The sequence below is a fragment of the Manis javanica genome, chromosome 11, assembly GCF_040802235.1.
Source record: "Manis javanica isolate MJ-LG chromosome 11, MJ_LKY, whole genome shotgun sequence".
In the NCBI taxonomy this organism is placed as follows: Eukaryota; Metazoa; Chordata; class Mammalia; order Pholidota; family Manidae; genus Manis; species Manis javanica.
The window spans coordinates 79,134,611-79,159,862 of NC_133166.1; the positions used below are offsets into that span (position 1 = coordinate 79,134,611).

A 25,252-nucleotide genomic window follows, 5' to 3' on the forward strand; every position below is an offset into this window, starting at 1 on the left:
CAACATTTTGCTAAGCTGATGGACAGTAACCGTAATGTGGTTGTTAGGGGGGACCTGATATAGGGGAGAGCATAGTAAACATAGTTTTCTTCATGTAAGTGTAGATTAAAAATTTAAAAAAAAAAAAAGAAAGAAAGAAAGAAAGAAAAGGGGGATTACTCCTTGATAGGATAAAACTATTGGTAAATCAAAGATCAATGCATGCTTTAAATATCCTTAATGTTGATCACTGAAAGGGTGTCAGATGATCAGCTATGGAGGTATTCTTTTCTGATAATATTCCTTTCTCTTAATAAAAAAAAAAAAGCAGTTATTGTGTGCTGACCTCCAATGAGTTCTGCACAGTGGTATAGAGGGCATGTCAAAGTGTGGGCAAAGGGTCTGTTTGTTTCTATGCAGAAGATCAAGGCCTAGCTTGGATACCCAGAAAGTGAACTAAGATACGATATGAGAAGGAGCTTCCGGCATCAGCACTCTCTGGAGGACTTGTGCCGGGGGATGATCATCAAAAAGCCTCCACAGGGATCCGGACGATGCTGAGGTTGTGGCTGCATCCAGCCCACCGTCTCCTGGACTTGCCATAGGAATGAGGAGGGAGATGTCTAGGCTGGCATGTGCATACAGTGAGACAACGAATTTGACCAGATCTGTACTGTTGGAACTCAACCAGGAGTTGGGAGGGGTGCAAGGTGTAGCACTCCAAAATCTCATGACTATAGACTATCTATGGTTAAAAGAACATATGGGATGTGAACAGATCCCAGAAATGGGCTGCTTTAATTTGTCTGATTTTTCTCAGACTGTTCAAGTACAGTTGGACAATATCCATCATATCATAGATAAATTTTCACAAATGCCTAGGGTGCCTAAATGGTTTTCCTGGATTCATTGGAGATGGATGGTAATTATAGATTTGCTTTGTTTATGTCACCGTATTCCTATTATGTTAATATGTGTGTGCAAATTAGTTAGTAGTTTAAAACCTATACATACTTAAGGTACTATACAAGAAGATATGTCAAAGAAATAATCAATCCTCCCATGTTTCCTTCCATATGCTACATCTATAGCTTTTCTTCTTCCTTCCTAATTACAACCCTTAAATAGAATTCGTGCCTCATATCGAATTTACCGAGTATCATAATTCCTCCAGGTGGTAAAAATACCTCGAGACAAGTGCTGGGCATAGAAGCCACAGGGCATAAATCTGCAAAGAAGTAAAAAGCTAACCTTTTCAAACAATATGGCTTCTCTCTCACTTACCAACTTTACATTTCCCTGTATGGCCCTGGAAGATGACTGGTTAGCCAGAGACGGGTAAGATTCCTCAAGGGAGGAACAACCTAAGACAGGCACAGTCGCAGGGGGGCCATCAGGTGAGAATTTGGGGATCAACAGAGGTGAGGCTCAGAACCTCACCCCCCTGCTTTGAGAGAAATCTTCTGCATCCGTGGATGTTTTGCTGCCCTTGTCTAGCCTGGATTAATACTTAGTCCATACGCACACACCTGATCATGTGATCATCTACATTTGCCCTCTTACAGCACTAAACTATGTTTTCTACCTTTATCTTGCATCTATCTACCACTTCAGCATTTTATTAAAAATAAAAATAATAATAATAATAAAGGGAGAAATGTGGGATCAACATATAAATCAAGTACAAAAATCAAATGAATATTCATATTTGACCTGATTGTTTATAGGTCATAATGCGTGATCAAAACCGAAAGTTTCTGTGATGAATGCCCTTGTACTGTTCACCATGTAAGAATTTATTCACTATGTAAGAATTCATTCACCATGTAAGAACTTGTTCGTTATGCTTCAGAAGATTGGAGACTGACGAGAATTAGGCTTGAGATGGATTAATGATTGTACATTGAGCATTGACCCCCCTATACTGAATTTTATTGTTGTTAACAACCATTTGATCAATAAATATGAGAGATGCCCTCTCAAAAAAAAAAAAAGATAAGCCAAGTCCTAGAACTGTTTCTGTAATGCATTTCACCACCCTCTGGGCAGCTGTGACGGCAGCGTCACAAGGACTAAAGGGTGGTGGAGACCCACGTCCCGACAGCCAGGCGCCAGACAGCCACAGAACCGTGCTTGCAGCTCACCGCTTAGACCATCGCTCCTGTTCAAGATGCTCAGACCAGTGCTGCCCCAAAGAGGCAGAACACCAGCCACATACATAATTTTAGGTTTTCTAGTGGCCAAATTAGCAAGGGCAAAGAGAAGTGTGAAACGAATGCTCACCACATATTTTAACTTCATGCATCCAAAATACTGTCACTTCAAGAAGTACTCCATATGAAAATTATTACATTTACATTTTTTGGTACTGCATCTTCTACCCCCAGAGCAGTTTGGACCAGCCACATGTCAACTGTGGCTGGCAGGTGGGACAGGACAGGAAGCATAAGCCAAGCTCTGGCTCTGTCATCTGGAAATGCAGAAGGACCTCTTGCTGTGCTAGGACGAGACTCCAGGGCCTGTTTTCCCTCTGACCACTCCCTGCCCAGCTGCAGAGGGCCCTGGGCACAGCACAGGGCTGAGGCTCTGGTTAAACATTAACTGCTCTGGGACTGCCCCCTCATACCTACCCAGCACACTATCTGGCTTAGCAAAGCAAGTGATAACAGGCCATGATGACCTTCAAACTGTAGCAACCTTCAGTATCTCTGTACATATAGATTTTTCTCTGCCTAGATCAAGTCCAAAGACAAACCTACGGAAGAGGCAGATGGTGTCAAGGATCATGCAGCCCAGCACTTGCCAGCAGATGCTGCAGCCATGGAATGCTCCCACCATGTCCCTCCTCATGCAACCAGAGGCAGTCCCCCAGCTCCTCCTGCTGGGCCCCCTCAGTCCTCTATCAAACTGTCCTCTGGTCACTTCAAGGCTACTGGATGGCTACCTCTCAAAGAGCAAGGACCTATCACTAAACACATCATGGAAAGAACATTCCACACAGGAGGCCTCAGGAAAAGCACAGTGCCAGCCGCAGTGACAGGTGAAAGGCTCCCCACTGCAGCCCCAGTGCTGAAAGCAGGCCCAGCACACCTGACAGCTGTCCCCACCCTGGGAGCCCTGGCTCTAGGGAACCAAGAAAAGACTGGACTTCAGCACACAGCCACTCTGCTGAGTTGACAGCAACTCCCAGAACCTTGCTGAGGGGTGGGCAGGGCCCCGCCAGCTCTTCCTTCTCCCAAAACCAGGAGTGCCTAGAGGCAACTCCTAAAGACCAGCATCTTGGCCTCAGATCCCCACTCCTGGTAAGGGCACGGCAGCACCCAGGCTGGCTCACCCTCAGTGTGGCCTGAGGCCTTCCAGCCTGCTTCAGTGCCTGCAGCCCTCAGGCCCGCACGCCTCCCCACCCAGCCCGCTGGGTAGTCCTAGACGAAAGCCAGCCATAGCACCTGCTCTGCAGCCCCACAGCCACCATCAGCAGCCTGGCCTCCATCTTCGCTGTGAGAAGGTGCCAGCCTTTTCCATGAAAGTTCCTGACATTTCTCTCACAAATAGTTTTGTAGTCAAGAAACACAGGACAGCAGCAGACAGCAAGTTTCTCCCAGGAGGCAGGGGCTGGTGGACCAGCTCCCCTGGCTGTGGGCCCGTCTGGGTGATCTGGGAGCCCAGGCCTCAGCCCAAACCCCTGCTCCCTGAAGACCCTCTGGAGGTCCTCAGAGCCAAGTGGGGCCCTCACTGGAGCAGCCACTTTCTGTAAGGCTCCTTTGTAAGGAGGCTTGGTGAAAGATGCCTGAGAGCAGGAAGGAGCAAATGTTCCTTGTGGCTCTGGCTTTTCCTGGCCAAAAACCGTAGGCATGTTTACAGAATGAGGCTTGAGGGAGTTTCTGTGTGGTAGAAGGGGCAAAGCGATAATAAGGGTCAAACAACCTCACTCACACAGCACCAGCCATGTGCCAGGCACTGTTCTAAGCCCTCTCATTGATTAACACACTTAACAATCTTCTCATCTGATGATAAGAAAGTCCACAAAGAAAGGTAGTGGGAAGGATATTTTTTTGCTTCAAGATGTTCTTGAATCCTTACTAATTCAGCCTACCTCCTCCACCATCACCTGCACCCTCTACTCAGCCCCCAGCTCCCAGCCCCCAGCCCCACGGGAGGAGAGGCCTTGGGAGGCACTGCAGCCTGCAGCCCAGGAGGAAGAGGGTGGGGACGAAGTTCCCTGGGGAGTGTCCTCCCAGGTTCTCAGACCCAGAAATGTGCAGGTGGGAGAGGGCAGGATCTCACTCAGCCCCAAGGCTGGTCGCACAACCACACAACATGGCTTTAAAGGTCCTAGCATTATCACAGGGAAAATAATCATTTTTATTACATTGCGGTAAGTCTGTAATCTCAAATTATTTTCAGGTTCACATGGAACATTTACCAAAGCACCCCCACTGGAGTCAATGGCAAAACCCCTATTTTTCATAAAGGAAAACCAAGGCAGAGCCCAAGGTCACAAGAAAGCAGAGTCAGAATTATAATACAGACAATGTCCTAAAACCCAGTTCTGACCTTAAATGCAATATCTGAGCCTATTTTTCCTATCATTTTTTAATAAAATCTAATATTCACACACTACCCTGCCCACAGCCATAACATCCCACAGCCAAATTAGACTTAGGACACCTGCTCCATCTCAGCATCAAAATGAGCCACCCAAACTGGAAAACCCCTGCCTTCTACCTCCAAATAGTGAAATACCCACTGCTGAACTTCCCAGAGAACCTTAACTCCCTGAGATGGAGGGCAATCCTTTTCCTTCCTACCCCAGTGTAAGAATGCTATAAAGTCTGTTAGCCTATTCTTCAAAAACATCTCACCCCTTGAAAGGAAGAAAGGCTAGAAGTGTTTTCTAGGAGAACAAAGTAGAGCAGTGTTACTTTAAACTCTTCAGACAATGACCCACCAGTAAGCATATATTTCACAATGGAATGAACACACATAAAGAGTATGTTTATATCTCTGAAACAAAAATATTTTTGCAATGTGTGCTGTTTTGAGGATCTATGATATTAATTCTGATCCTTTTCTATTTAATTCTATTCTATTTAATTTGGTTTTTAAAGGCTGGTCCTGACCTACTAAATTGATTTCTCACTTACTAAAGGATCATAATCCACAGTATGAAAATCTCTGAGTGAAGCAGAAGGCCCAGAGCTCACCCCTGGGGCCAGAACAACACGTTCTTTCCAGACCTGGCTCCTCCTGCCACCTCCAAGCCTGAAACATTAGCTGCCAATTGCATGGACAACAATTTGGGCAGCTCTGAATCACAGCTGTGGGCAAGCATCCAGCACATAGACACCGAGGATGGTTCAGAGCGTCAGGTGGCTGTCAGCAAGGGCTCAAGAGACTCTGAAGGTGCAAAGCACCTTTAAAAATCAGGGCTTCTCCTCACTCCAATGCAGGCTTTCTCTGGTTGCCTATATTCCCCACTCTTTCAGGAGAACCTTGTACCCTAGTTCTCTGAAGTTGTCTTTTTGTCCTTTGTGCCTTCCCCTAAAGCCCTTTCTACTTAAGTGTGTCTTCCTAAGCCCATCCAAGGGGGCCCGACTTTTGCTTGCTTCACCAGGACTTCATGGTGTTCCAGTAAATTCTAATTTACCATCACAGCCTTCACACTCACCGCTTTTCCCAAACATCTTCCACAACCCCCACCCTGGCAAAGACTTCCACAAGAGGATTACAGCCAGTCTAAAATACACCAGTCACACTAAGTTTTCCAGGACAGGGTTCTGCCATGAGTCTGGAGAGACGGAAGGGGGAGGATTATAGAGAAAACTACAGAGTAAGAAGAGACAGTTTCTGCTCTTAGACTTGTGGGGGAGAGAAGAGACCCTCTGTTCAACACTTAATAATAAACATTACCCAACTCACTCTCTGTGCAAAGCCGGAAAGTGTCAAGTCTTCTGGGGAGAAAAGACCAACGGAGTGATTCTCAAACTCACTCTGCTAGTGGCACCCCAAAGACTGATGTTCTATGAGGAACTGCTTGAACTGCTAACCCATTCTAATAAAATAAAGCACTAATTTTGTGCTAAGACTCAGAGAACACTTCATGTTAGATTCTTGAGCAGCTAAGTAGCAGCAGATAACAATTTTTAAGATAGCAATCATGGAAGAAAACTTCATAGTTGAGAAAATTCCATCGAATTAACCTAGTCATCTCTGTACATTAGGAAGACACCAGCCATCATCCAGTGTGAGAACCAGCTCCCAGAGTACCAGACCATTAGCAAACACAGCCAATCTTGAATGAGGAATAAGACGGGGTTTCCAAAAAAGCAGAGGCAGCAGAGACATGTATGCCGGACAGCATATGGGAGGGGAGACCGACAAGCCAGCCCAAGAAAAGCAAAGGCAGGCAGGAAGAAACGCAAGACCCTGGGTAGGGAGCCCGCACGACTGCTCAGCATGTCATGACCAATCAGACCTCTGTTACGTACAGCCTTGCAAATAACCACTTGCCCAAGGCTAGTGTGTATGTGAATCAAGTTGCTAAAACTGTAACCTTCATTACTTGTGTTCTCTGGAGAACCTACGAGCACAGGAGGGTTTAAAGGACTGCATCCCAATCCAATGTTAGAGCACGCCAACATCCCCATTCCTCCGTCAGAACGCAGTTATCCCCGCCCCTCCGTCAGGGCGCACCATCGGCCCCGTCCTGTCAGAGCGCGCCTCGTCCCTGACACTCCGTCAGGGCGCACCGTCATCCCCCTCCCTCCGTCAGAGCGCACCGTCGTCCCGTCCCTCCGTCAGAGCGCACCGTCGTCCCGTCCCTCTGTCAGAGCGCACCATCGTCCCGTCCCTCCATCAGAGTGCACCGTCAGCCCCGTCCAGTCAGAGCGCGCCCTTGTCCCCGTCCCTCCATCAGGGCGCACCGTCAGCCCCCTCCCTCCGTCAGAGCACACCGTCGTCCCGTCCCTCCGTCAGGACGCACCGTCAGCCCCGTCCAGTCAGAGCGCACCGTCGTCCCCTTCCCTCTGTCAGAGAGCGCTGTTGTCCCTGTCCCAGTCAGAGTGCACCCTCTTCCTGTCCCTGTTAGAACTTGCATCGTCAGTCCCTGTTAGGGCAGGCCACTGCAAAGGGGACGGTGCTCTAAACAGAAGCATCTCAGTGAGTACGTAAGCACTATGAGTACATGACATGGTGTCATAAAAGCAGACACAATTGCTATAAACTTTTGCTATAAAATGACCCTTTAACTAGGACAAGAGCACAGGGGCACTGGACACACGGGCTACTCAAGCAGCCAAAAATGACAAGGAAGCTCACAATTCTACAGCAGTTCAGGGCCACAGAACCTCGGCATCACTCTGCTGATGCCCTGCAGGCCTGTGGGAATCCAGCAAATGAGTCCCCAGATGGCCGCTCCCCGGGGCACAAACCACTCTGTCTAGATGCTAAACAGCTGGTGAGGAACTTTCAGCCTCAGCCCTGCAGAGGCCTCTAAAGGGCTGAGTGAGGCATCTGGGGGCAGGAGGAAGAAGCTGATGCTGCAGAAATTGCCCCCTCAAGCGAGGCCTGAGAAGCACAGCCACAGCTCCCAGCATGGTGAGTGAGGCGGAGCAGAAGCCACTGCTGGATCCTACACCCAAGGAACACCCAGGAGCAGGTAATTCAAGAGCTACAACCTCTCCAGTACTCTCCTGGGTCCCTACCCTCCTACATCTCCATGCAGGCCCCATGGTGGCCCAGCTCCACTTAGCCAGGACTGGAGTGCCAGGGCTGGTGGAGGGGCACAGGGGCACACAGCCACCTTACCTCCAAAGTTGGCCAGCCGCCCAATCCTTGTAACTGGCACCTTCCGCTCCCGAGCCCGCTCACTGAGCTAGAGGGAGAGAAGAGAGCCCAGGGTATCAGCAAATGGGGACAGGACCAAACTTCAGGGGTTCATGTGCCCCCGATATCACTTTTCCACCCCGAAAGCAGCAGCTACCTGCCAGCATACTCCACCAAGGGGACTCCATGTCCCTGAAAACTCAGGACCACAGGGGACCAAACACCAGCACCCCCACAAGTGGGGACCATCTGCCCAACTCCAGGGGCCCTTCTGGACGTACCACCTGCTTATAGGGCTTGCTCTCAGGGCGAGCTTTGGCCTGCCGGGCCTTCTCAATATCCTCAGCTGTAAGGCCCCCCATGGGGGTCTGGTCCTGGTGGAAGAGCCTTCGCTGAAGGCCCATGGCCATGAATGGGCCTCTGGGGTCTACAAAAAGCGTCCCTGTCACCCTGCTCAGAGGGGTGGCAGCACGGAGCCCAGCTTCTCTAAAGGGTCCGCTGGCAACATAGGCAGGAGCCGGGCCCTCACTGCGGGCGTGATCCAAGGGCAAGGGAGGCGAATGGTCAGGGGAGGAAGCTTCAGAGAAATGTGTGGAGGGTCCTGAGGCCTGAGGCTCTGAGAAGTGGAGCTCTGCTTCCAGGTCATCGAAGCTCTGGGGGTAAGGCTCCCCTTGCACATCCTGCCCCTGCAGGGAACAAAGGCCAGAGTGAGAGGAGCAGGAGGCCACCAGTAGCTCCTCCACAGGTCCATCCCTTCTGCACAGGGCAGCACACTACCACTGCTCTGCCCTCCCGCCCTCCAGGTGGGACATCACGCACTCCATGGTCCATACAGGCTCCAGAGGCAAGCAGTGCCTTCCAGCCTGAAAGCTAGGAGACCAGGATTTCAGTCCTGCTTCTGTCAGGGCTCCACTCTGCCATCCCAGGCAAGCCACACAGCCACCAAGCACCTGCTGGTGGTCTAGCCATGGCCAGAACGCGACCACCCATCAGGGCAGTAAATTGCTCACCTGTGAATCAAGACTGAGGTGGGGGCCTCCTGGGCTTTGGGAGGGTGCACCAGGGCACAAGACAGGGGGCTGTGAGCAGTAAAGGCATGGCCAGAGACCCATGAGGGGGGCAGCACAGGATGGGGACCCCACCATTGCAGGCCAGCGCCACAGTCAGGGCTTCTGCCAGCCAGCCATGAGTGCTTCTTTAAGGGGCTGTCACCAGACTGGTCTGTCCCTAGGACGAGGGAGTCAGGGCAGACAAGGACAGGGACACACCATGTTTCTTTGTAATAGTCGCTGAGACCCAAACTTCAGCCCAGGTTCTTCTTACTTTTGAACCCTGAGTGACCTAGCATAAGGTCCTGACCCCTCTGCTACTTCCTCATCTGAAAATAGGGCTCCCCACTGCAGATGGGGCCAGAGAACAGTGCTGAAGAGGCCATAATTAAAGCAGCACCAGCTCCTGAGGTAGGGCCCTGGCCTGCATTCCCTGGTGGCCCCTAAATGGCTTCAGCACACACCACACTGCCCACAACTTCTGCAAACCAGGGCCTTCCCACTCTCCACTTCTTAAAACGTTATGAGATCTCTGTGGCATCTTACTACACTGATGGACAGTGACTTCAATGGGGTATGGGGGGACTTGATGATATGGGTGAATGTAGTAACCACATTGCTTTTCATGTGAAACCTTTGTAAGAGTGCATATCAATGATACCTTAATAAAAAAAAAAGATGTTATGAGATCTAAGGAGAAAAGACTTGCCCACAGGGGAGGAAAAGACTGGCTATTAACCTCATTTCATAAATGGGCCACTGAGGCTGAAAGAACTGCAGTGACCTGGGGAAGGCCCAACAGCTGGCCAATGGCAGAGTGGGGAGCCCAAGGCCAGGCTGGCCCTGCTGGCCACTGAAGCCACCTGGCAGCTCTCTTCTCGGAGCAGAAGTAAACTGAGTTTGGATTCGATGGGCACCTCTCACTGGAGTGAGGGTGTCTGGGGCAGGGGTCCCTCCCTCTACCCCATAACTCCCGAGGCAACCCCCTGGCCAGCAAAGGCCGTGACCTGTAATGTGGTTCTGAGGTCCCACAGGCAGCAAATGGGCCTCAGTGGGAGGCCTGCTAAGAATAAATTAACAAACCCTTCAAGTTGCAGGGGGTTGGTTTCTGGGGAATCTGGCCCCCCATCTCCTCAGAGAGGCAGCACCAACCCAAGTACTCCAGCTGGAAACAGGAGCACCACAGAGGCTGTGGGGCACCACCACTCCCTTTCCTGTCTGAGGAACTATGGGGGGTGGCCTTGCCTCTTTCAGAGACCACAGGCCTGTCCAAGGGGGCAGAGGCGCAGAGTAGGAGCCTGGGCAGGGGTCCCCGGCCTCTCAGGGAGGCCTGCCCAGGCCTCGGCACTCCATCCTGGGCAACCTCCCTTCCTGACTGTGTCCCGAGCGAACGTTCAGCAGGAAGGACAGGGCTCCTCAATGGAAAAGGCCGAGTGAGGCAGCCAGGGCCACAAGCCAGTCTTGGCAGAGGGAGGCCAATGGAGTCTCAGACAAGGGAGAGGTTGGGTCCTGTCACTCAATAATCAAAGGACTCACATCCAACTGCTTAGTCTCAGTTTCCCTATCTGAGAAAAGGGGTAAGCATCCAGGCCTGGCCCTCCTGGGGCCAGAGTAAGGCCTGGATGAGATCATGGTGTGAAGATACTTTATCACCACTGGGCCCTTGGAGAGCAGGAGGGGAGGGGCTGAGAATCCTGAAACAGGCTGAGCAGTGGCCCATGGGTGTGATGGACCCAAATGGACAGCATGCACGTCCTTTGTCGAGAAGGCCAGCCAAGCACAGGACAGAAATGGAAGGAGTGAGGCGGCAGGACACCCCCTCTGCGGTACAACCCCCAACACGCACACACACCCTTCCCACCCCGCCAGCCCCAGGGGTGCTGCAGGTGGTTGAACAGGGCAACAGCATGGCAGGGAACCCTAGGGACAAGGATGTCTGGACCACAGCACAAAAGACAGTGTGAGAGATAAGAGGCAGACACTTTTTTCTTTGTGATTCATTTAATTGCCAAAGTTAAAGAGGCCTCTCTTCAGCAACACAGGCCAGACAGCGGGTGCGGCAGCTCTCCAGAGGGCCCTGCAGGATGGGCCGGGTCCCTCCCAGGCTCTGCCCGGTGCCTGACATAGGTACTTGCTTAGTGCCGGTGAATACGGACCTAACAAGTGCGCTGGCCACACACTCCAGGGCTCCCAGCTCTGGGAAGCTCCTATAACTAAACCTGGAGGCACGTGGCAGCCTCACAACCACGAGGCCCCCACCCTGGGGAGGATTTCTCCCACTCCACACCTCTGCCCCCTTGGACAGGCCCAGTGTCTCCGGAATAGCACACACACATCCCCACCCACCACTGGCTCTCACTGAGAGCTCCCACTGGCCCCTCTCTGCCAGCCCAGTGCCTTACCTGCACCTTGCCCCAGACGATGCCCATCTGCTCTGCAGCCGTGGACTGGAGGGCCCTGGCCACCAGGACAAACTCCCCACTGAGGCCCAAGTGCTGCAGATGGGTTTCCACAGCCGCCTGGGTCAGCTTGACAAGGCCTCGGACCACCATGATGACGTCCCCCAACACGGCAGCCATCCTTCAGGGCTGGAAGACAGCGGGCAAGTAGGGGGTGCTCCACACCTCACATGGGGTATACTCACCCCACTGATGCTCCCCAGACTCTGGGCAGAAGCGACTGGCCATTTGTTTTTTCACGGGCCTCCCTTTCTGATCCAGGTTGGCCAGAGGAGAGAGAGATGAAGGCCCAGGGCTCAAGTGGCCCCCAGAGCAGAGACGCTGGGCAGAGTGGATTCCGTTGGTCAGGGCTGTGTTCCCAGCACACCTCACCTGGGCCTCACGGCCACCCTCTGACACACCCTTGCCTACAGTCCCTGGCCCGAGTGGCAGAGCCAGGCCTCAAATCCTGGTGTGCTGTTCAGCCTGATGCGTCCCTCCAGCCCAACACTGTAGGTTGGGGAAGAGACATCACTCCCAAAGCAGCTTCCTGGAGGACCCCGGAGCCCAGCCCCCAGCCCCTCAGAGGCTGCCTGTCCCCAGCCACTCCTGCTGTGCCTGACGAAATCCCTGACAGACACCCACAGTCCAGGGGCAGCCAGAGCCCCCTCCCAACCCTCAGGCTCAATTTGCTAAGCCAGTGTTCCCAAACGGCAGTCCAGACCACAGCGCAGCCCATTTGGAAAATACTACCCGGCACTGAAACCAGCAACAGGACCCAGACGGAAGGAAGCACCCGGGCCCACTCTGGGCAGGCCTTTCTTGTGAGGCTTGTTTCTCTCGTGTGCGAGCTCTTCTCCCATCTCAGGGTGGGGTTGGGGGGCAGTCACAGCAGAAAGGGTGCTTCTTAATGTAGGTCAGGGTCAAGAAGCTGCAAGCTCCCCCACCCTCATCCCAGCAGTGCCTGAGGCGTGGGTGAGGGCTGCCCGTCATGTGAGGGCTGCCCATCATGCAAGGGCTTAAGGCCCACGTGGGGCTAGGATGGCCCTGTGGACAAATCGGGACTGAAGAAAAACCACAATGGGAAGGAGCAGCCGAGACCCTGAGCAGCAGGAGGAGCAGGGACGTGCTGAGACTCAGAGGCCTGCCAGACCACCTGGGAGGAGGCCGCAGGAGGTAGCCCGGGCAGGGCACCCGCGTGAGGCTGAGCAGGGCCAGCAGATGGACGGCTACACGGGCACCTCCTGGGTGCTACCTTGTCTGCATGCTGATTAGCAGAGGCAGGTGGGAACATCAGGCAAGGGTGCTAGCAAGGACCTCTGGCCCAACCCAGGACTTCTCAGGATGGCTCCGCCCGTGCTTCCCAGAGAGCAGCCCCGTCAGTCCCCCGAGTCCTGCAGGGGTCCTAAGCATGGGACCCAGCTTTCATTTAAAAGGAGAACTAGAGTCATGGCTAGAACCCCTGCCTCACTGGAGCCTGGGGAGCTGGGATGCCCTGCGCAGCCTGCCCTTGGATAACCCTCACGTCCGCATGAGAGCAGGCACCAGGCCCTGGACTGGGGAGGCTTACACATTCGGCTCTTCATCTCCATAAACAAGTGAGCACCTCCGTCTCACAAGGAGAAAATCAAAGCCAGGGAGGTAGTAACTGGCAGAGGCAGTTCAGCTCCTGACTGATCTGGTCCCCCCTGCTCTGTGCCCACCACGCCACGATGCCTCCCCACCCACCAACTCCAAGGCACCCCTGCAGGGAGAGGGCACCGATTGGACATAAATGGGCCACCTGCACTTTAGTCAAAGCCAAGAAGGTTCCAGGTGACCATAACCTTGACAGAGACAGGAGATGGGGAAGGGAGCTGGCCCAGCCCACCTGGTGCCATTTCATATCCCGGGCACTGCTCTGGGCTCTGGGCTTTGTGGCAGTAAACAAGGGTGAGCCCCACACACCAAATGCTAGGCACAGGAAGACAGCCCATAATCAGAGCTCAGACAGCTGCCGGTGAGGGCTCAAGAGGCTTCGCAAGGACTCCCCATCATCAGGCCCAGGGGTAGAAGCACCTGACGTCAGGGACAGGCAATTTGGTCAGGACACTTGTTGGTGGCCCCAGGATCATCCACCACACCTCACTGTCCCAGGGGTCCCCAGAAACAGGTCTTCCCCTTGCTCTCCTCTAAATCCAATACAGACAAGCGAGGCCGGAGTCTCCCATAGACCACAAGGCCTGATAATTCCAAAACCTCACCTTACCTGCTGCTATCAAATCATCCTCAGAACTTCTTAAGACCTGTTTATTTCAGACTTTATCAGGCTTAAAACTAATTCTGCCTGAATTTCTCATCCAAGTTACCATAATGATGAACTAAAGTTTCACACCACTGATTTCTTGGCCAATTTTCCCTGGTCTAGCTTGACTGGCCCACTGCCCAATGGGCACTCAGATTGGAAACCCTTTCCAGCCCTCCATGCTGCACCCCATCCTAACTCGGAGTCCAGCACTAACTTCTGGTTTCTAAGCATGTCAGCCCCAAGGCCAGGATTATACCTACTTTATAATGATGCTTTTAAGAAAAATTCACAAAAGGAAAAAAGACTGAATTGACCAAAATTTTTTGAATTTCTACATTTAGGAAATACGAGTAGTAATGGTCTTTTCTGGTATTTTCCTGAATTGCATTTTCCTAACCTTTTTAGTTCACATCTCCTACTTTCAAAATAGCAAATATATAAGTCATCTAAAAAAGTGCACATTAAAAAGTAATTCACTATGCCTTCCTTCCTGCCTAGGCGGTCAGCTGCTCACACCCAGGAACTCCCGATGGACACCAGGTCAGGGAGGAGGATGGCTAGGACCAGCTCCTCTGGAAGGAAGGCCCCACCCACACAGAAATAACATCATGGAAAGTAGCCTTCCTGCTTACTGTGGGGCAACACTTCCTTTTCTCCAAACAACAGAAGTTACTAATAAACACAGTCTGTCATTTATTAGGTTTACAAGTAGATACAAATTTCAAAACCACAGCCTGTGCCCACAGGCCTTGACAAGTATTATTTATCTAATGTGTAGAGGCCAGACCCAGCCACCCCACATGCTGCTCTGCTCAGGACATAGTGGCTCACACCCTAATCAACACCAGGTACTTTTCTGCAAAGCAGTGTCTACCCTCCAAGGAGCAAAGGGTGGAGAGAGGGAAAACTGCCATGAGGAAATAGCTTTCCATAACCTTTCTCGCCTTATGGTTTTCAAAACCGGGTTTCACAAATTCTGCTTCTAATGCACCAGAATCCCAGCATGACTCGGAATTCAGCCATCCCAAATTCTGCAGCCAGCCCACTCCAGGAATGCACAAGGACCAGGCACTCACCTACACAGGGAGGCATTTCCATCATGATATTAAATAAATAAATTCAAAAGCCCCCAATACGTTAAATACACAAATTAACAATCTAATTTGAACCACACTTTCACCTCCAAGTATTAGGGCCCTCACCCAGCCATCTTCATCCTGCTGGTCCTTGAATGGGTTTTGGGGACCTCGCCTAGGAGTACAGGAGTGGAGATTCAGGCTCTCTGACTACTTGGCAGTGTGTGCCCCACAAGGCTGGGTGCCTACCCATTCTCCGAGGAGGAGGGGAAATCTGGAGTGCCGCACGAGTCCGAGTAAAGCAGTGGGAGTGGAGGAACAGACATTCACCTCTGGGGACCACTAGGTACTAGCACCAAAACAAGGGCATGTGGTCATTCCCTGAACACAGGTACACTAGCCTCTCATCCCAGTGCTGTGGGCTAGTCCCTGCTGGTCCCAGGATGTCCTGCCCTTGGCCTCACACTTCCAGCTGCCGTGGCATGCAGGCACATCTAAAATGGGCACAGGCGCTAGGAAGACAGAGGCCCATTGAGGTTGACAGACAAGGTCGGGCACAGAGGAAACAGCTGATCGGCGGGACTCTCTGGGTGGCTCACCCTTTCTGGCCCTAAAGTAAACAAAGGCACTATCTAGAGAGAAAGGGAAGTTGGAGACCACGCAGCTCATCACCCACAGGACAGAGACTGAGGAAGCAGCGCCAGACAAGCTGTGGGAGGAAGTGCACAGACCGACCACATTCATGCCAGAGAACAGACTCGGGGGACCAGAACCAGCAGCTGGAAGTTAGCTGGGGCATGGGGAACCTTCAAATCTGTCCCCAAGTGCCAAAACACCCAAAGTAAAGCCTACCTGGCTGGAAAATGAGCTGTGTTCTTACTAAATCAATAGAGCAGGCAGCCCTGATCTGCAGGCCCCCTAGCCTTTCCCACTCAGGACCTGCCTGGGGGAATCTCACTTGGAAGAGGGCACCCATACACACCCCGAGTCCCTCCTTCACAGCCAGATGCACCATCTGTCATTCATCTCTTCTCACCAGGTGACAGCAGCCCAGGATAGTGTGTGAACCTGCTAAGCCATGGTTCGGTCCCCCGTGATGACAAAATGCCACACAGCGGACCAGCTCCCACCTACGCAAAGCCTTGGCATTTATGTCTCCGAAGCCAGCACCCCCTCCAGTCTCTCCCCACCCTGAGCTGCCCCCAAGCCCTGGGTGGGCTGCTGCTAGGGGCACCAAGTACACTGCTCAGAGGCCCTTTGTCTTGGGGAGTACGCCTGAAGCTCACTGAAAAGCCACCCCAACAGGCTTCATCTGGACGTCTGCCACATGCTTGCCACCCCAATGCCTCACAGCACACCCTGACGCCCCCTCCCTGGGTTCCCCATCCTTAGGCATGCACCTACCACCCACTCCTCTCCAACCCTCCTCACCTCCCTAGTCCACTGGATGCTGCCACCTGGGCAACCCAACAGTCCCCAACTGGCCCCTATGCTCCTACCTGTCTCTCTATTCCTCAAACCATTCCTAGGCATCCTGACTTCTCCGAGATTCCTAAGGGGCTGAAAGACCCAGCGCACCCCTGTCTTGCCAATGGGTTTCAGCCCCGGCCAAGTCCGCTATGGATTCAGTGTGACCAAAGAAATGACAGTAAAATGTTCTTGAGGTGAAAGGGTTATACCCAACTTTATTTCCACAGTGGCAGGTCAATCACTAAAATCCCATTCACTCAGAGTGGGTCTGCATGCAGCAAGCTGGTCTCTGCCTCTGGGCCCATCTGTCCAGGGCACTGCAACAACTCCAGCCTCTGCTCTCCTGCAGCCTTGCAGCCATGCCAGCATGTCATCCAGAGCAGTAGGCAGAGCTTTTTATATACAGTCAATAGCAACATACTGCCCACATGTGTGTAGTGAGCTAGCCGACCAGGGTCAGGTGAGAACTTTCATTTTATCCACAACCCCATATCCCTAGTCTTAGCTTACTCGTTCCCTTCACACCGACCCAGTTCCCTTGAGGGCCTCTGCCCAGGAACACAGCCGGAACATCGCCTCCCCTGGGGAGCCTGCCCCAACACGATCAACTCCAGAAGCCCATCCCAGCCCTACAGCACCCTATATCCTACTGTAGCAGGGACCAAGTTCTAATCTGCCTGTGTAACATCCTCACCTGCCCCAGGCTGTCTGCCAGAGGAGGACAAGGGCCACATCAGTCTTCCCCTCTGATCCCCAGCCGCTAGCACAGGGAATTAATACTTATTCAATACTTGTGAACTCAGCTGATCTGCAAAGTTCGAGAAAGCCTGCCATTTCTGGGACTGGCTCACACCTGCTTGTACCTTTTAATCTATATACAGAATCAAAATCACCCCCAGAAGCCTGGTCGAGGCAGGGTTCTCACACTTTACTGGTCATCAGAATCACCTGGCGGACTTGTCACAGCAGATTGCAAGGGACACCATGCCCACTTTCTGTAGGTGTGCAGTGGGGCCTGGAAACCTGCATTGTTAGCAAGCTTCAGGAGTTGCTGCCACTGCTGGTCCCGGGGACTGACCTTGAGAACACACATTCTGGAGGAAGAGGGGGAAGGAAGCTGAGGTGGACCACACTCACAGCCAGGTAGGAAGCCTAAACAGATCCTTTCCTGAGTTTTTCTTGCTATCCCCCCAACAAAAGTCCGGCTTTGCCCTTAAGTAGAAACCTTCCACCTGTCTCGCCTGGGGGTTTTGGCCCCAGGCAAGATCACTATGGATTCAGTGAGACTGAGAAATTACAACAAAACATTCTTTGGGTAAAAGCGTTTATACCCGGCTTTATTCTCACAGGGGTAGGTCGAGCGCTAGAATCATGTCCACATTCAGCAGTCTGCTGGTCCCTAATCCATCTCCATCTCTGCCTCCACCCAAAGCACTGGGCAGAGCTCTTTATACAGTGACTCAGTCAATAACAGTTCATTGCTACCAGGTGTGGAAGCCTAGCAGTAGGCCAGTTACATCAAGTAGTTTTAGGGTCAGGTGAGGATCCTGGCCATAGGAACTTCCATTTCTCCCACACACCTGCCCCTTCTTTTCCCATTATTCCCTCAAGAAACTGAAAACAGACATCAGAAATGAATGCACTTAAATGACCCACAGAGTGATGTAGTGACCCACAGAGCCAGCCACCAAGGGACCCTCAAGATGATCCCTGCCAGCACTCTTTGCAAAGGACCGTTTAATCATCTTTGGGAGGCCCTAGGGTGGGGCTCCACAGTGGCCTTCTACCCACTCCAGCCAAGAAGATCTTTTTACTTTGGGCAGGAACATTCTCAGCCTGAGTGGGCATTAAAAAGTTGCTGTACGTGCTTAAATTTTTTTTTTTTTACTCTAAGACAAAAGAAACACGAGTTGACTGTTTCCTCCAAGGACTCCAAAAAATGTTATGTGTTAAAGAAAACACTCAAAGTTTTGAACCACAAATCCATGAATTTTTGTACATGTGCCCTTTGCCTTGGCCTTTAGAATCACACACGAGGGGCCAATCTCCAAAAGCTGAGGTGACTCCAAGCTTCCACCTAGCGAGGTCCAGCCTCAGGGTCTTTCAGCAGGTTCAGAAATACAACGTCATCTGCTATCCTGCGGCTGGGAGACAAGCATTTACACAAGAGACAGGCCTCTAGATCAATCCCTGAAGCTGCACATTGCCTCCACAATGCCCCAAGCCTGAACATCTATGGAAAGCCCCCTTCCCCTTCTCCTCCCTAGGCCATCCTGCCTGTTAATGACCCCAGAATCCTACCAAAACCTATCAAATTGCATTTCCTTAAAAATGGATGTGCATGATAATTCGGCTACAAACACGTAAATCACAACACTAAGATTGGTCACATAAATGGGTCCTCAATGGCATGTTAGGCAGCCATTTAAAAGGGCATCATGAAAGGCATTTACTAATAAGAAAGTTTATTATATATTCCCATGTGAAAAAAAAACAGGTTATAAAACAGTATGATTCTTCCTTTCAGAGGCGGAGGAAGGAAGATGGATGGGAGCGTGGTTTCCTCTGGGTGGTGGGATGATAGAGTTCTTCCTTTCTTCATTTTCTTTATATTTTCAAAACTTTTCTGCAAAGAACCAGGGCTACTTTTATGATAGAAAATAAATTATATAAAAACAATCTTAGATATCTGTTTAAAATAAAAACATAAGCAAGCACACAAATGTGTAATTTAAAGACACTGCCCCATGGCTGTGAAGTATTTGTCCTGGGCATAATGACAGAAGGTTAGATGGTGGATCAGAGTGCTATAAATACTGCCTCTCCACACCCTTGGTTAGCCACTGTCCTTCATCAGAAGACAACTGCCCTGAACAGCCCGCCAGGAAGGCAGATCGTGGCTATCTTGCTTTGGGGAAACAGGCTCAGCTGCCCTTCCCAGAAAGTCGGGAGAAAATCCACTGGATATAACATAGGCAGGCAGCAGTCTCCTGCTGGCCCCTGCGTAAAAAGATAGAATAAGTAGTGGGTATTTCTCCCTCCACCAAAAAAAATCCAGGATCCTAGCTTAGGATAATATTGTAAGTACAGTGACCACATTTTTCTGAACTAAAAGTTAAAACATGCAATGTGACTGGCATCCTTCTAGGTCAGGGGTCAGCAACCCAAGACCCTCAGGTGGAACTAGCCCTGCCCTGTGTTTGTAAATGAGTCTCTACAGTAACAAAGCCGCATTCCTTCCTATTTGTGTTGACACCTCATTCATTTACATATGTGTGTCTAAGGCTGTTTAGGTTTTGGGTTCTTCTTTTCAGCTTAGCAGAGTTGAGTAGACGCAAGACAGACCTATGGTCCACAAAGCCTAAAATACTTACTATCTGGCTCTTTATACAAAGTTTGTCAATCCCTCTTCTAGGGCAATAGAGTAAAATACAGCCACAAATGTCTGGGAAACCTGGAAAGGCCACTGGGTTTGTACTGGGACAACCCAGCAACACTGACAGCTCTGCTCCTGACCTCGAGATGGCTCACCTCACCAGACAAGAGCTGCCCACCCCTGGAGGCCCCCAGCTGGAGCCCAAGGGAGGGGCTCTGGTGTCCACCTTCTCCTGGATCACCCCACACACGGTGGCCTGAGTGCCGCTCATAGGGGTGTCAGGCCCAGGAGGTGCAGTGGGTGCCAGCTGCCGACTTCCTGTGCCTCTTCTCCCTTCTCCTGCCACTATGAAGGGCTCACAGCCACACACCTGCAGTCCCTTAACTCCCTTATAGTTGAGTGGGAAAGACACATACATGCCAAAGACAACTTACAAAATAGGGCAGGATCTGACCAGCACTGAAAGATTTAGGTCAGCTGATGGGAAGGCTTAATTCCTGAGAGCTGAGAGTTCAGTTAGGGCCTGAGTAGGATGTCCTTGAATTATGTGGCCTGTTCATACATTTCAAAGTACTTCCACTTCTCTATTGAACATGGTAAGAACTTACACTGTAGTTTCCAGGTAGGGAAACAGGCGACAGGATGGGCCAGGAGCAGGCCTGGAGGACCTGGCCTGCAGGGCAGAGCTGAGGCCCAGGCCCAAGGCTGGCACAATGCAGACAGTGCTCTCGGGTCTGCATGGCTGACAGGTGGGGTTTCTGCGGAGGTGAAGGGCAGGCTTGCTTGCCTGGGGATGGGAGTGGGGCTCGCTGGGCTGTGGTGCAGGGGGGTGCTATGCACGCCGGGTCCCCGCTCTGCCTGGCTCAGGAGCACAGGCATTGTTCTACAGATTGCTGGGAGCCACCTGAGTGTGGGTTAGCATGGTGAGCATGGATTTGGGGACAATTAACCTGGCAGCAGAGTGCAGAGTGTTAGTCCAGCTGTGAGGGGCTCGTGTATCAGAGGGGTTCCCCACATTGTCCCTCCCAAAAATACATTATGAACACCTCCCAGATGTTTTCTCCTAAGTGGCATGGACAATGGTAAGGAGCAGTAGACATTTGTGCCCTGCTGGCTTCGAGATGCTCCAAGCAGGCCGTCAGCATGCTGGCCACCTCTCCTGATGACGTCTACACCACACGGGCCCCAGGAGAGGAGGAGAGCACCCTGAGTCAGACGGGATACTGTCCCACCCAGTGCTGGGGACATAAACCAATCACAGGATCATCCACACTCATCACATTCTTAGGGCTCCCCAAGTCTAAACCTCATTCCAGGTGTCTGGTGGTCATAATAATAACCATGTCTAAAGTTTGTGAGCACCTACTGTGTGCCAGGCGTTTGGGGCCCTAAGAGCTGTTTATGGCTTATCTAATGCACTCCTCTCAGATCCACTCGGATGTGGACACTGGGCACACAGGTAAGCCTGACTTGCCACAGGTCAGCCAACTCAGGATTTGAACCCAGGGCTCCTAACTGGCGAGCATCTTGACTGCTTCATCAATATCACCCCCTGAACTAAATTTTTTAAAACATTGTAAGCAAAGAACCTTGGTGAGCTTTTAATCAGAAAATGAAGCTGCCATCAGTACCCCACGCTTGGCAGGCTGGTACTTAACAGGCCTGTTTGTAACCAGTTACCCAGCTCTCCAGGAGAAAGGGCCGCTCAGGACCCTGGGCCGGTACATTCACAGCACTGGTTCCTCCCTGGAACCTCCTGAGAGGCTGGGACTTCTCCTGCTGCTACTGTTATACCCCCACCCACCCCCAGCCCAGGGCCCACCCTGGGGCAACACACCAGGGTCTCCTAATACCTTAACCTCCCCAGGGGCAGGGATGGCAGCCAGCAGCCAGGACACCAGGACACTCCTTTGCGTGTTGTCTCCTCTGACCTTCCTGACGGTGGCCACAGTAGATTCCACTCCTGGCTCTGTTTCTTGTAAGTGATGTGACTTTGAAGAAGTTACCAAACCTCTCTGTGCCTTAGTTCCTTCACCCGTACAGTGGCCATACACACAGTATGCCTTATAGAAATGACTGCAGTGGTACACACGGAACACTAAGCACAGAGCCTGGTGTGTGAGAAACTCCCAATAAATAAAAGCAGCTACAGCCATCACCATGTGTTCGTCTTGTGCTTCTCACAGGACGAAAGCATTGGAGAACTGCTGAGATTCCCTGGAGGGGAGTGTCATTGCCTCTGCTCAGCAAGTTCTCATCTGCGTTAGTACAAGAGTATGTAATTTTCAACAATTCCAAGAAAAATCCCAATAGTCCAGAAGCAGCCGTTGAGGGAACATGAAGTTCTCAGCTTAGAAGACAACCGAAGCCCCCAAACAAACTCTTTCCTTACATGGCATGACTCCACCAGGTCATCCAAGGGCTGCAGATTCAGAACCTGGGACCCCCTGGTGAGGGGGGGGGACAGCCCAGAGCTCAGGGTGGACAAGCCGGCCTGGGTGGCTACCGTGGTTGGGCCTCCATACAGCAGCACTATACAACCTGTCTGCTTCTCCTCCCACCAGTGCTAATTGCCACGTATAGCATGGCCTGCTTTCAAGGGCTCCTGTTAGGGCTGCAGGGGAAGCGCAGGAAGGACGGGCTGATGGATGGTGGAGGGACCTGCACTGTCTCCATGAGGCCAGCCTCAGGCCTGGGCCTCAGCTCTGCCCTATGGACCAGGCCCTCCAGGCCTGCTCCTGGCCCATCTTGTCACCTGTTTCCTCACCTGGAAACTACAGTGTTAAGTTCTTACCATGTTCAATAGCAGTAAGAGAGGTGGAAGTATTTTGAAATGTATGAACAGGCCAGATATATTCAAGGACATCCTTCTACTCAGGAACTAAGCCTTCCCATCAGCTGACCTAAATCTTTCAGTGCTGGTCAGATCCTGCCCTGTTTTGTAAGTTGTCTTTGGCATGTATGTGTTTTCTCTTCCACCAAACTAAAAACTCAAGGGGAGGCTCACGTCTCAAACATCCCTGACTCTCCCTGCCCACCCTGACACGCTGATCCTGTCCGCAGAATGACAAGTAAGTCCCACAGGACGGTGAACAAGGAGTAGGGGGAGGGGGGAGGGAGGCTTGGAGCTGTAGTTGAGGAGTTTCTTTTAAAGTGAAATCAGGTATTTTAAGGGTTATGTTAAAATGTGGCCAAAATATGGTGGGAGGCTGTGGGAGGCTCTGTAACAGCCACCCAGACATATCCAAACCCTGATTCCTGGAATATGCCACCTGACGTGAGAAGGTAAATCAAAGACCTTGGGATTGGGGGATTATCCTCGTGGGTCCAATGTGATCACAGGGTCCTTATCAGAGAGGCAGGATCTGAGTCAGGTGTGAAGCAAGCAGCAGTTGGAAGGCTGCCGAGGCAAGGAAGGAGCCACAGCCTCAGGGTGCAGGCAGCACAGAGAGGCTGGAAAAGGCATGACCAGATTCTCCCCTCATTCCCCCAAAAGGAACCAGCCCTGCTGACTCCTTGATTTTAGCCCAGTCAGACCTACTGCACACTTCTGACCTCCAGGACGGTAAAACAATAAATCTACGGTTTTTCAAGCCACCAAGATTTGTGTTGATTTGTTATAGCAGCAATAGAAAACTAATACAGTGGCTATTTTTAAAAAGGCAAACCACTGGGTTGGGAAGAGGGACTGTATCCTAGAATAATTTCCAAATCATTCCTCTAAAATAACTGTATTTGGTCACCCTACCAACAGTACTGAATGCCAGGCAAGTGCCAGGCACTATGCTATGTGCTGGGGTATCCCCCCAGCAGCTCAAAATACATTCCTGTTCTTGATGACAGAGTCCTGCTGGCTTTCAGTATTAATTTGCCACATTATTCCATGAGTTTCTTTCCCAAGCTCAGTTCAGCACTATCCATTACCGACCAGTGATTCCATGTCAGGCACTGCACAGGCTGTGGGGACCACAATGTCCAAGCAAGAGCCCCCATCCTCAAAATGCATGCCATCAGTTTTTACACTCAATCTCTCAAAACACTCTCACTTTAGATTTACTATTGCAATGAAATGGCATTAATAACAAGAACAGCTACCACCTACTGTCCCCTTCTGTGTATCTGTCACTTTGTGTTACTCCTAATCCTCCCACAGCCTTGTAAGGCACTCCTGCCCTATCTGCAGAGGAGATAAAACTCAGCAAGGGGAAGAAATCGCCTCTAAATCCCAGCTACCAGGAGCTGGTCTGTCCACACCTGTCTGGCTCCAAGCTGGAGTTCTTTCCTCTGCTGCCTAGGAAGCTCAGGGAGACTCAGGTAAGAAGTCTACCCCCAGATCAGTACCATTTTTTTTTAAATCAATAGTCACTCTCCAGGAGACACAGCAAAGTTCATGCTCCAAAAAGTATGCACCCCAAACTGCAGAGAATTATGAGTCATTGAAATCCTGGAGCTGGCTGGCCTCTCAAAGGACATCTGGCTAAACTGCTCCTTCCAGAAAGCTCCTCAGCACCAGCGATCTCAGCCACTAGGGGCAGGTTCTGGGCCAGTTCTATCTCAGATGAGGTGGTGCAAAGACCGTGAAGCCCCACACTGAAGATAACCACTGGTGCACACTGGAGTCGTGCAGCTCGCTCATCTAGAACTCAGGACCAAAGAGACAACCGGGGTGTTGTGCACCAGGGAAACTTCTTGCTGTCCACAACCAGCTGACCCCACCGTGCACAGCCATACATCTGGCCCAGCACCCCAGCTGTAACAGGGGAAGGGCGGGGGTGGGAGAAATGGAGAAAGAGCAACTTTCAGGGAGCAGAGCCAGGCAGGTTATAGGCTTGCTTATGGCGCATAACACACTGGAGAGAGAGGTGGTGGGCCACACAGGACAAGGCACCTCTATTGCTTCCTCTCCTTTGCCCAAATCCTTGCTCATAAGAAGCAGGGAAGAAGAGGGAAAAAACAGCAGGTCTGGCCCACGAGCAGTGAGCTCCACAGGCTTGGGCAGGATACCCCACAGACCTAACACCGTTCTCAGCCCTTTGCTCACCAGGTGCTTGGGACCAAGAGCCACATATTTTTCTTACATCTCAAGAAGATGTGAGACTCTCATGCTGGCAGTCAACAGTAACCACCTGCAGGTCACAGGGCACCTGTTCTTACCTACACCCTCCTCCAGCCAGGATCAATGCCACAGAGGAAACCCCAGGCTTGACCCCAGGCTCGGGACCTCAACCAAAAGCTGTGTGTACATGAAGGTCCCCAGGACTCTGGTGCCACTCCATAGGCGGCAGGCATGCTGCCCCAGGCCCTCAGGTTCCTGGAACCCACCAGGCAGTGTGATGATGGCTGAAGGAGGGCAGATAGGGAGGCCCACATCAGGCACCAACCACACATGCCCTTGGCACAACCTTCTCCCCTTTGGGCTGCACCCCCTCATTTCCTATGTGTAAAATGAGGCAACTGACCCAGATGCGCTCTAGTCCCCAGAGACAAAGACACAACCATAAGAACTTCACATGTAGGATGGTGGGCACGGAGGCATGATGAGGATCTGCAAAGGACCTAACAGGGTAATAGATGATGCCCTCAGGGTTGCCCTGGAAGGCACTACATGAGCAGCCAGTGGGGAGCCCCAGGGCCTGCCCACCAGGGCCCCACCCTCCCAGGACACAGCCCTGGAAGACCCACCTCTCCACACCCACATGCACATACCCACATCAGTGCACATACACACTTGTGCACACACTCACACAGAGCAC

The 25,252-nt window shown here is 51.6% G+C and overlaps 1 protein-coding gene across 2 annotated transcripts in view; it reads right to left on the reverse strand.

The window, feature by feature from the left end:
* Window positions 1–25,252, reverse strand: part of COQ8A (coenzyme Q8A) — a 45,648-nt gene that overhangs the window by 14,502 nt on the left and 5,894 nt on the right. For both annotated transcript variants that reach the window (XM_037013631.2, XM_037013632.2), the window contains 3 exons: window positions 11,255–11,440; window positions 8,085–8,489; window positions 7,786–7,852 (listed from right to left, as the gene is read on the reverse strand). In XM_037013631.2, coding sequence (XP_036869526.2) covers window positions 7,786–7,852; window positions 8,085–8,489; window positions 11,255–11,431 — 649 coding nt within the window. In that variant the 5' untranslated portion in view covers window positions 11,432–11,440. The remainder of the gene's footprint in view (window positions 1–7,785; window positions 7,853–8,084; window positions 8,490–11,254; window positions 11,441–25,252) is intronic.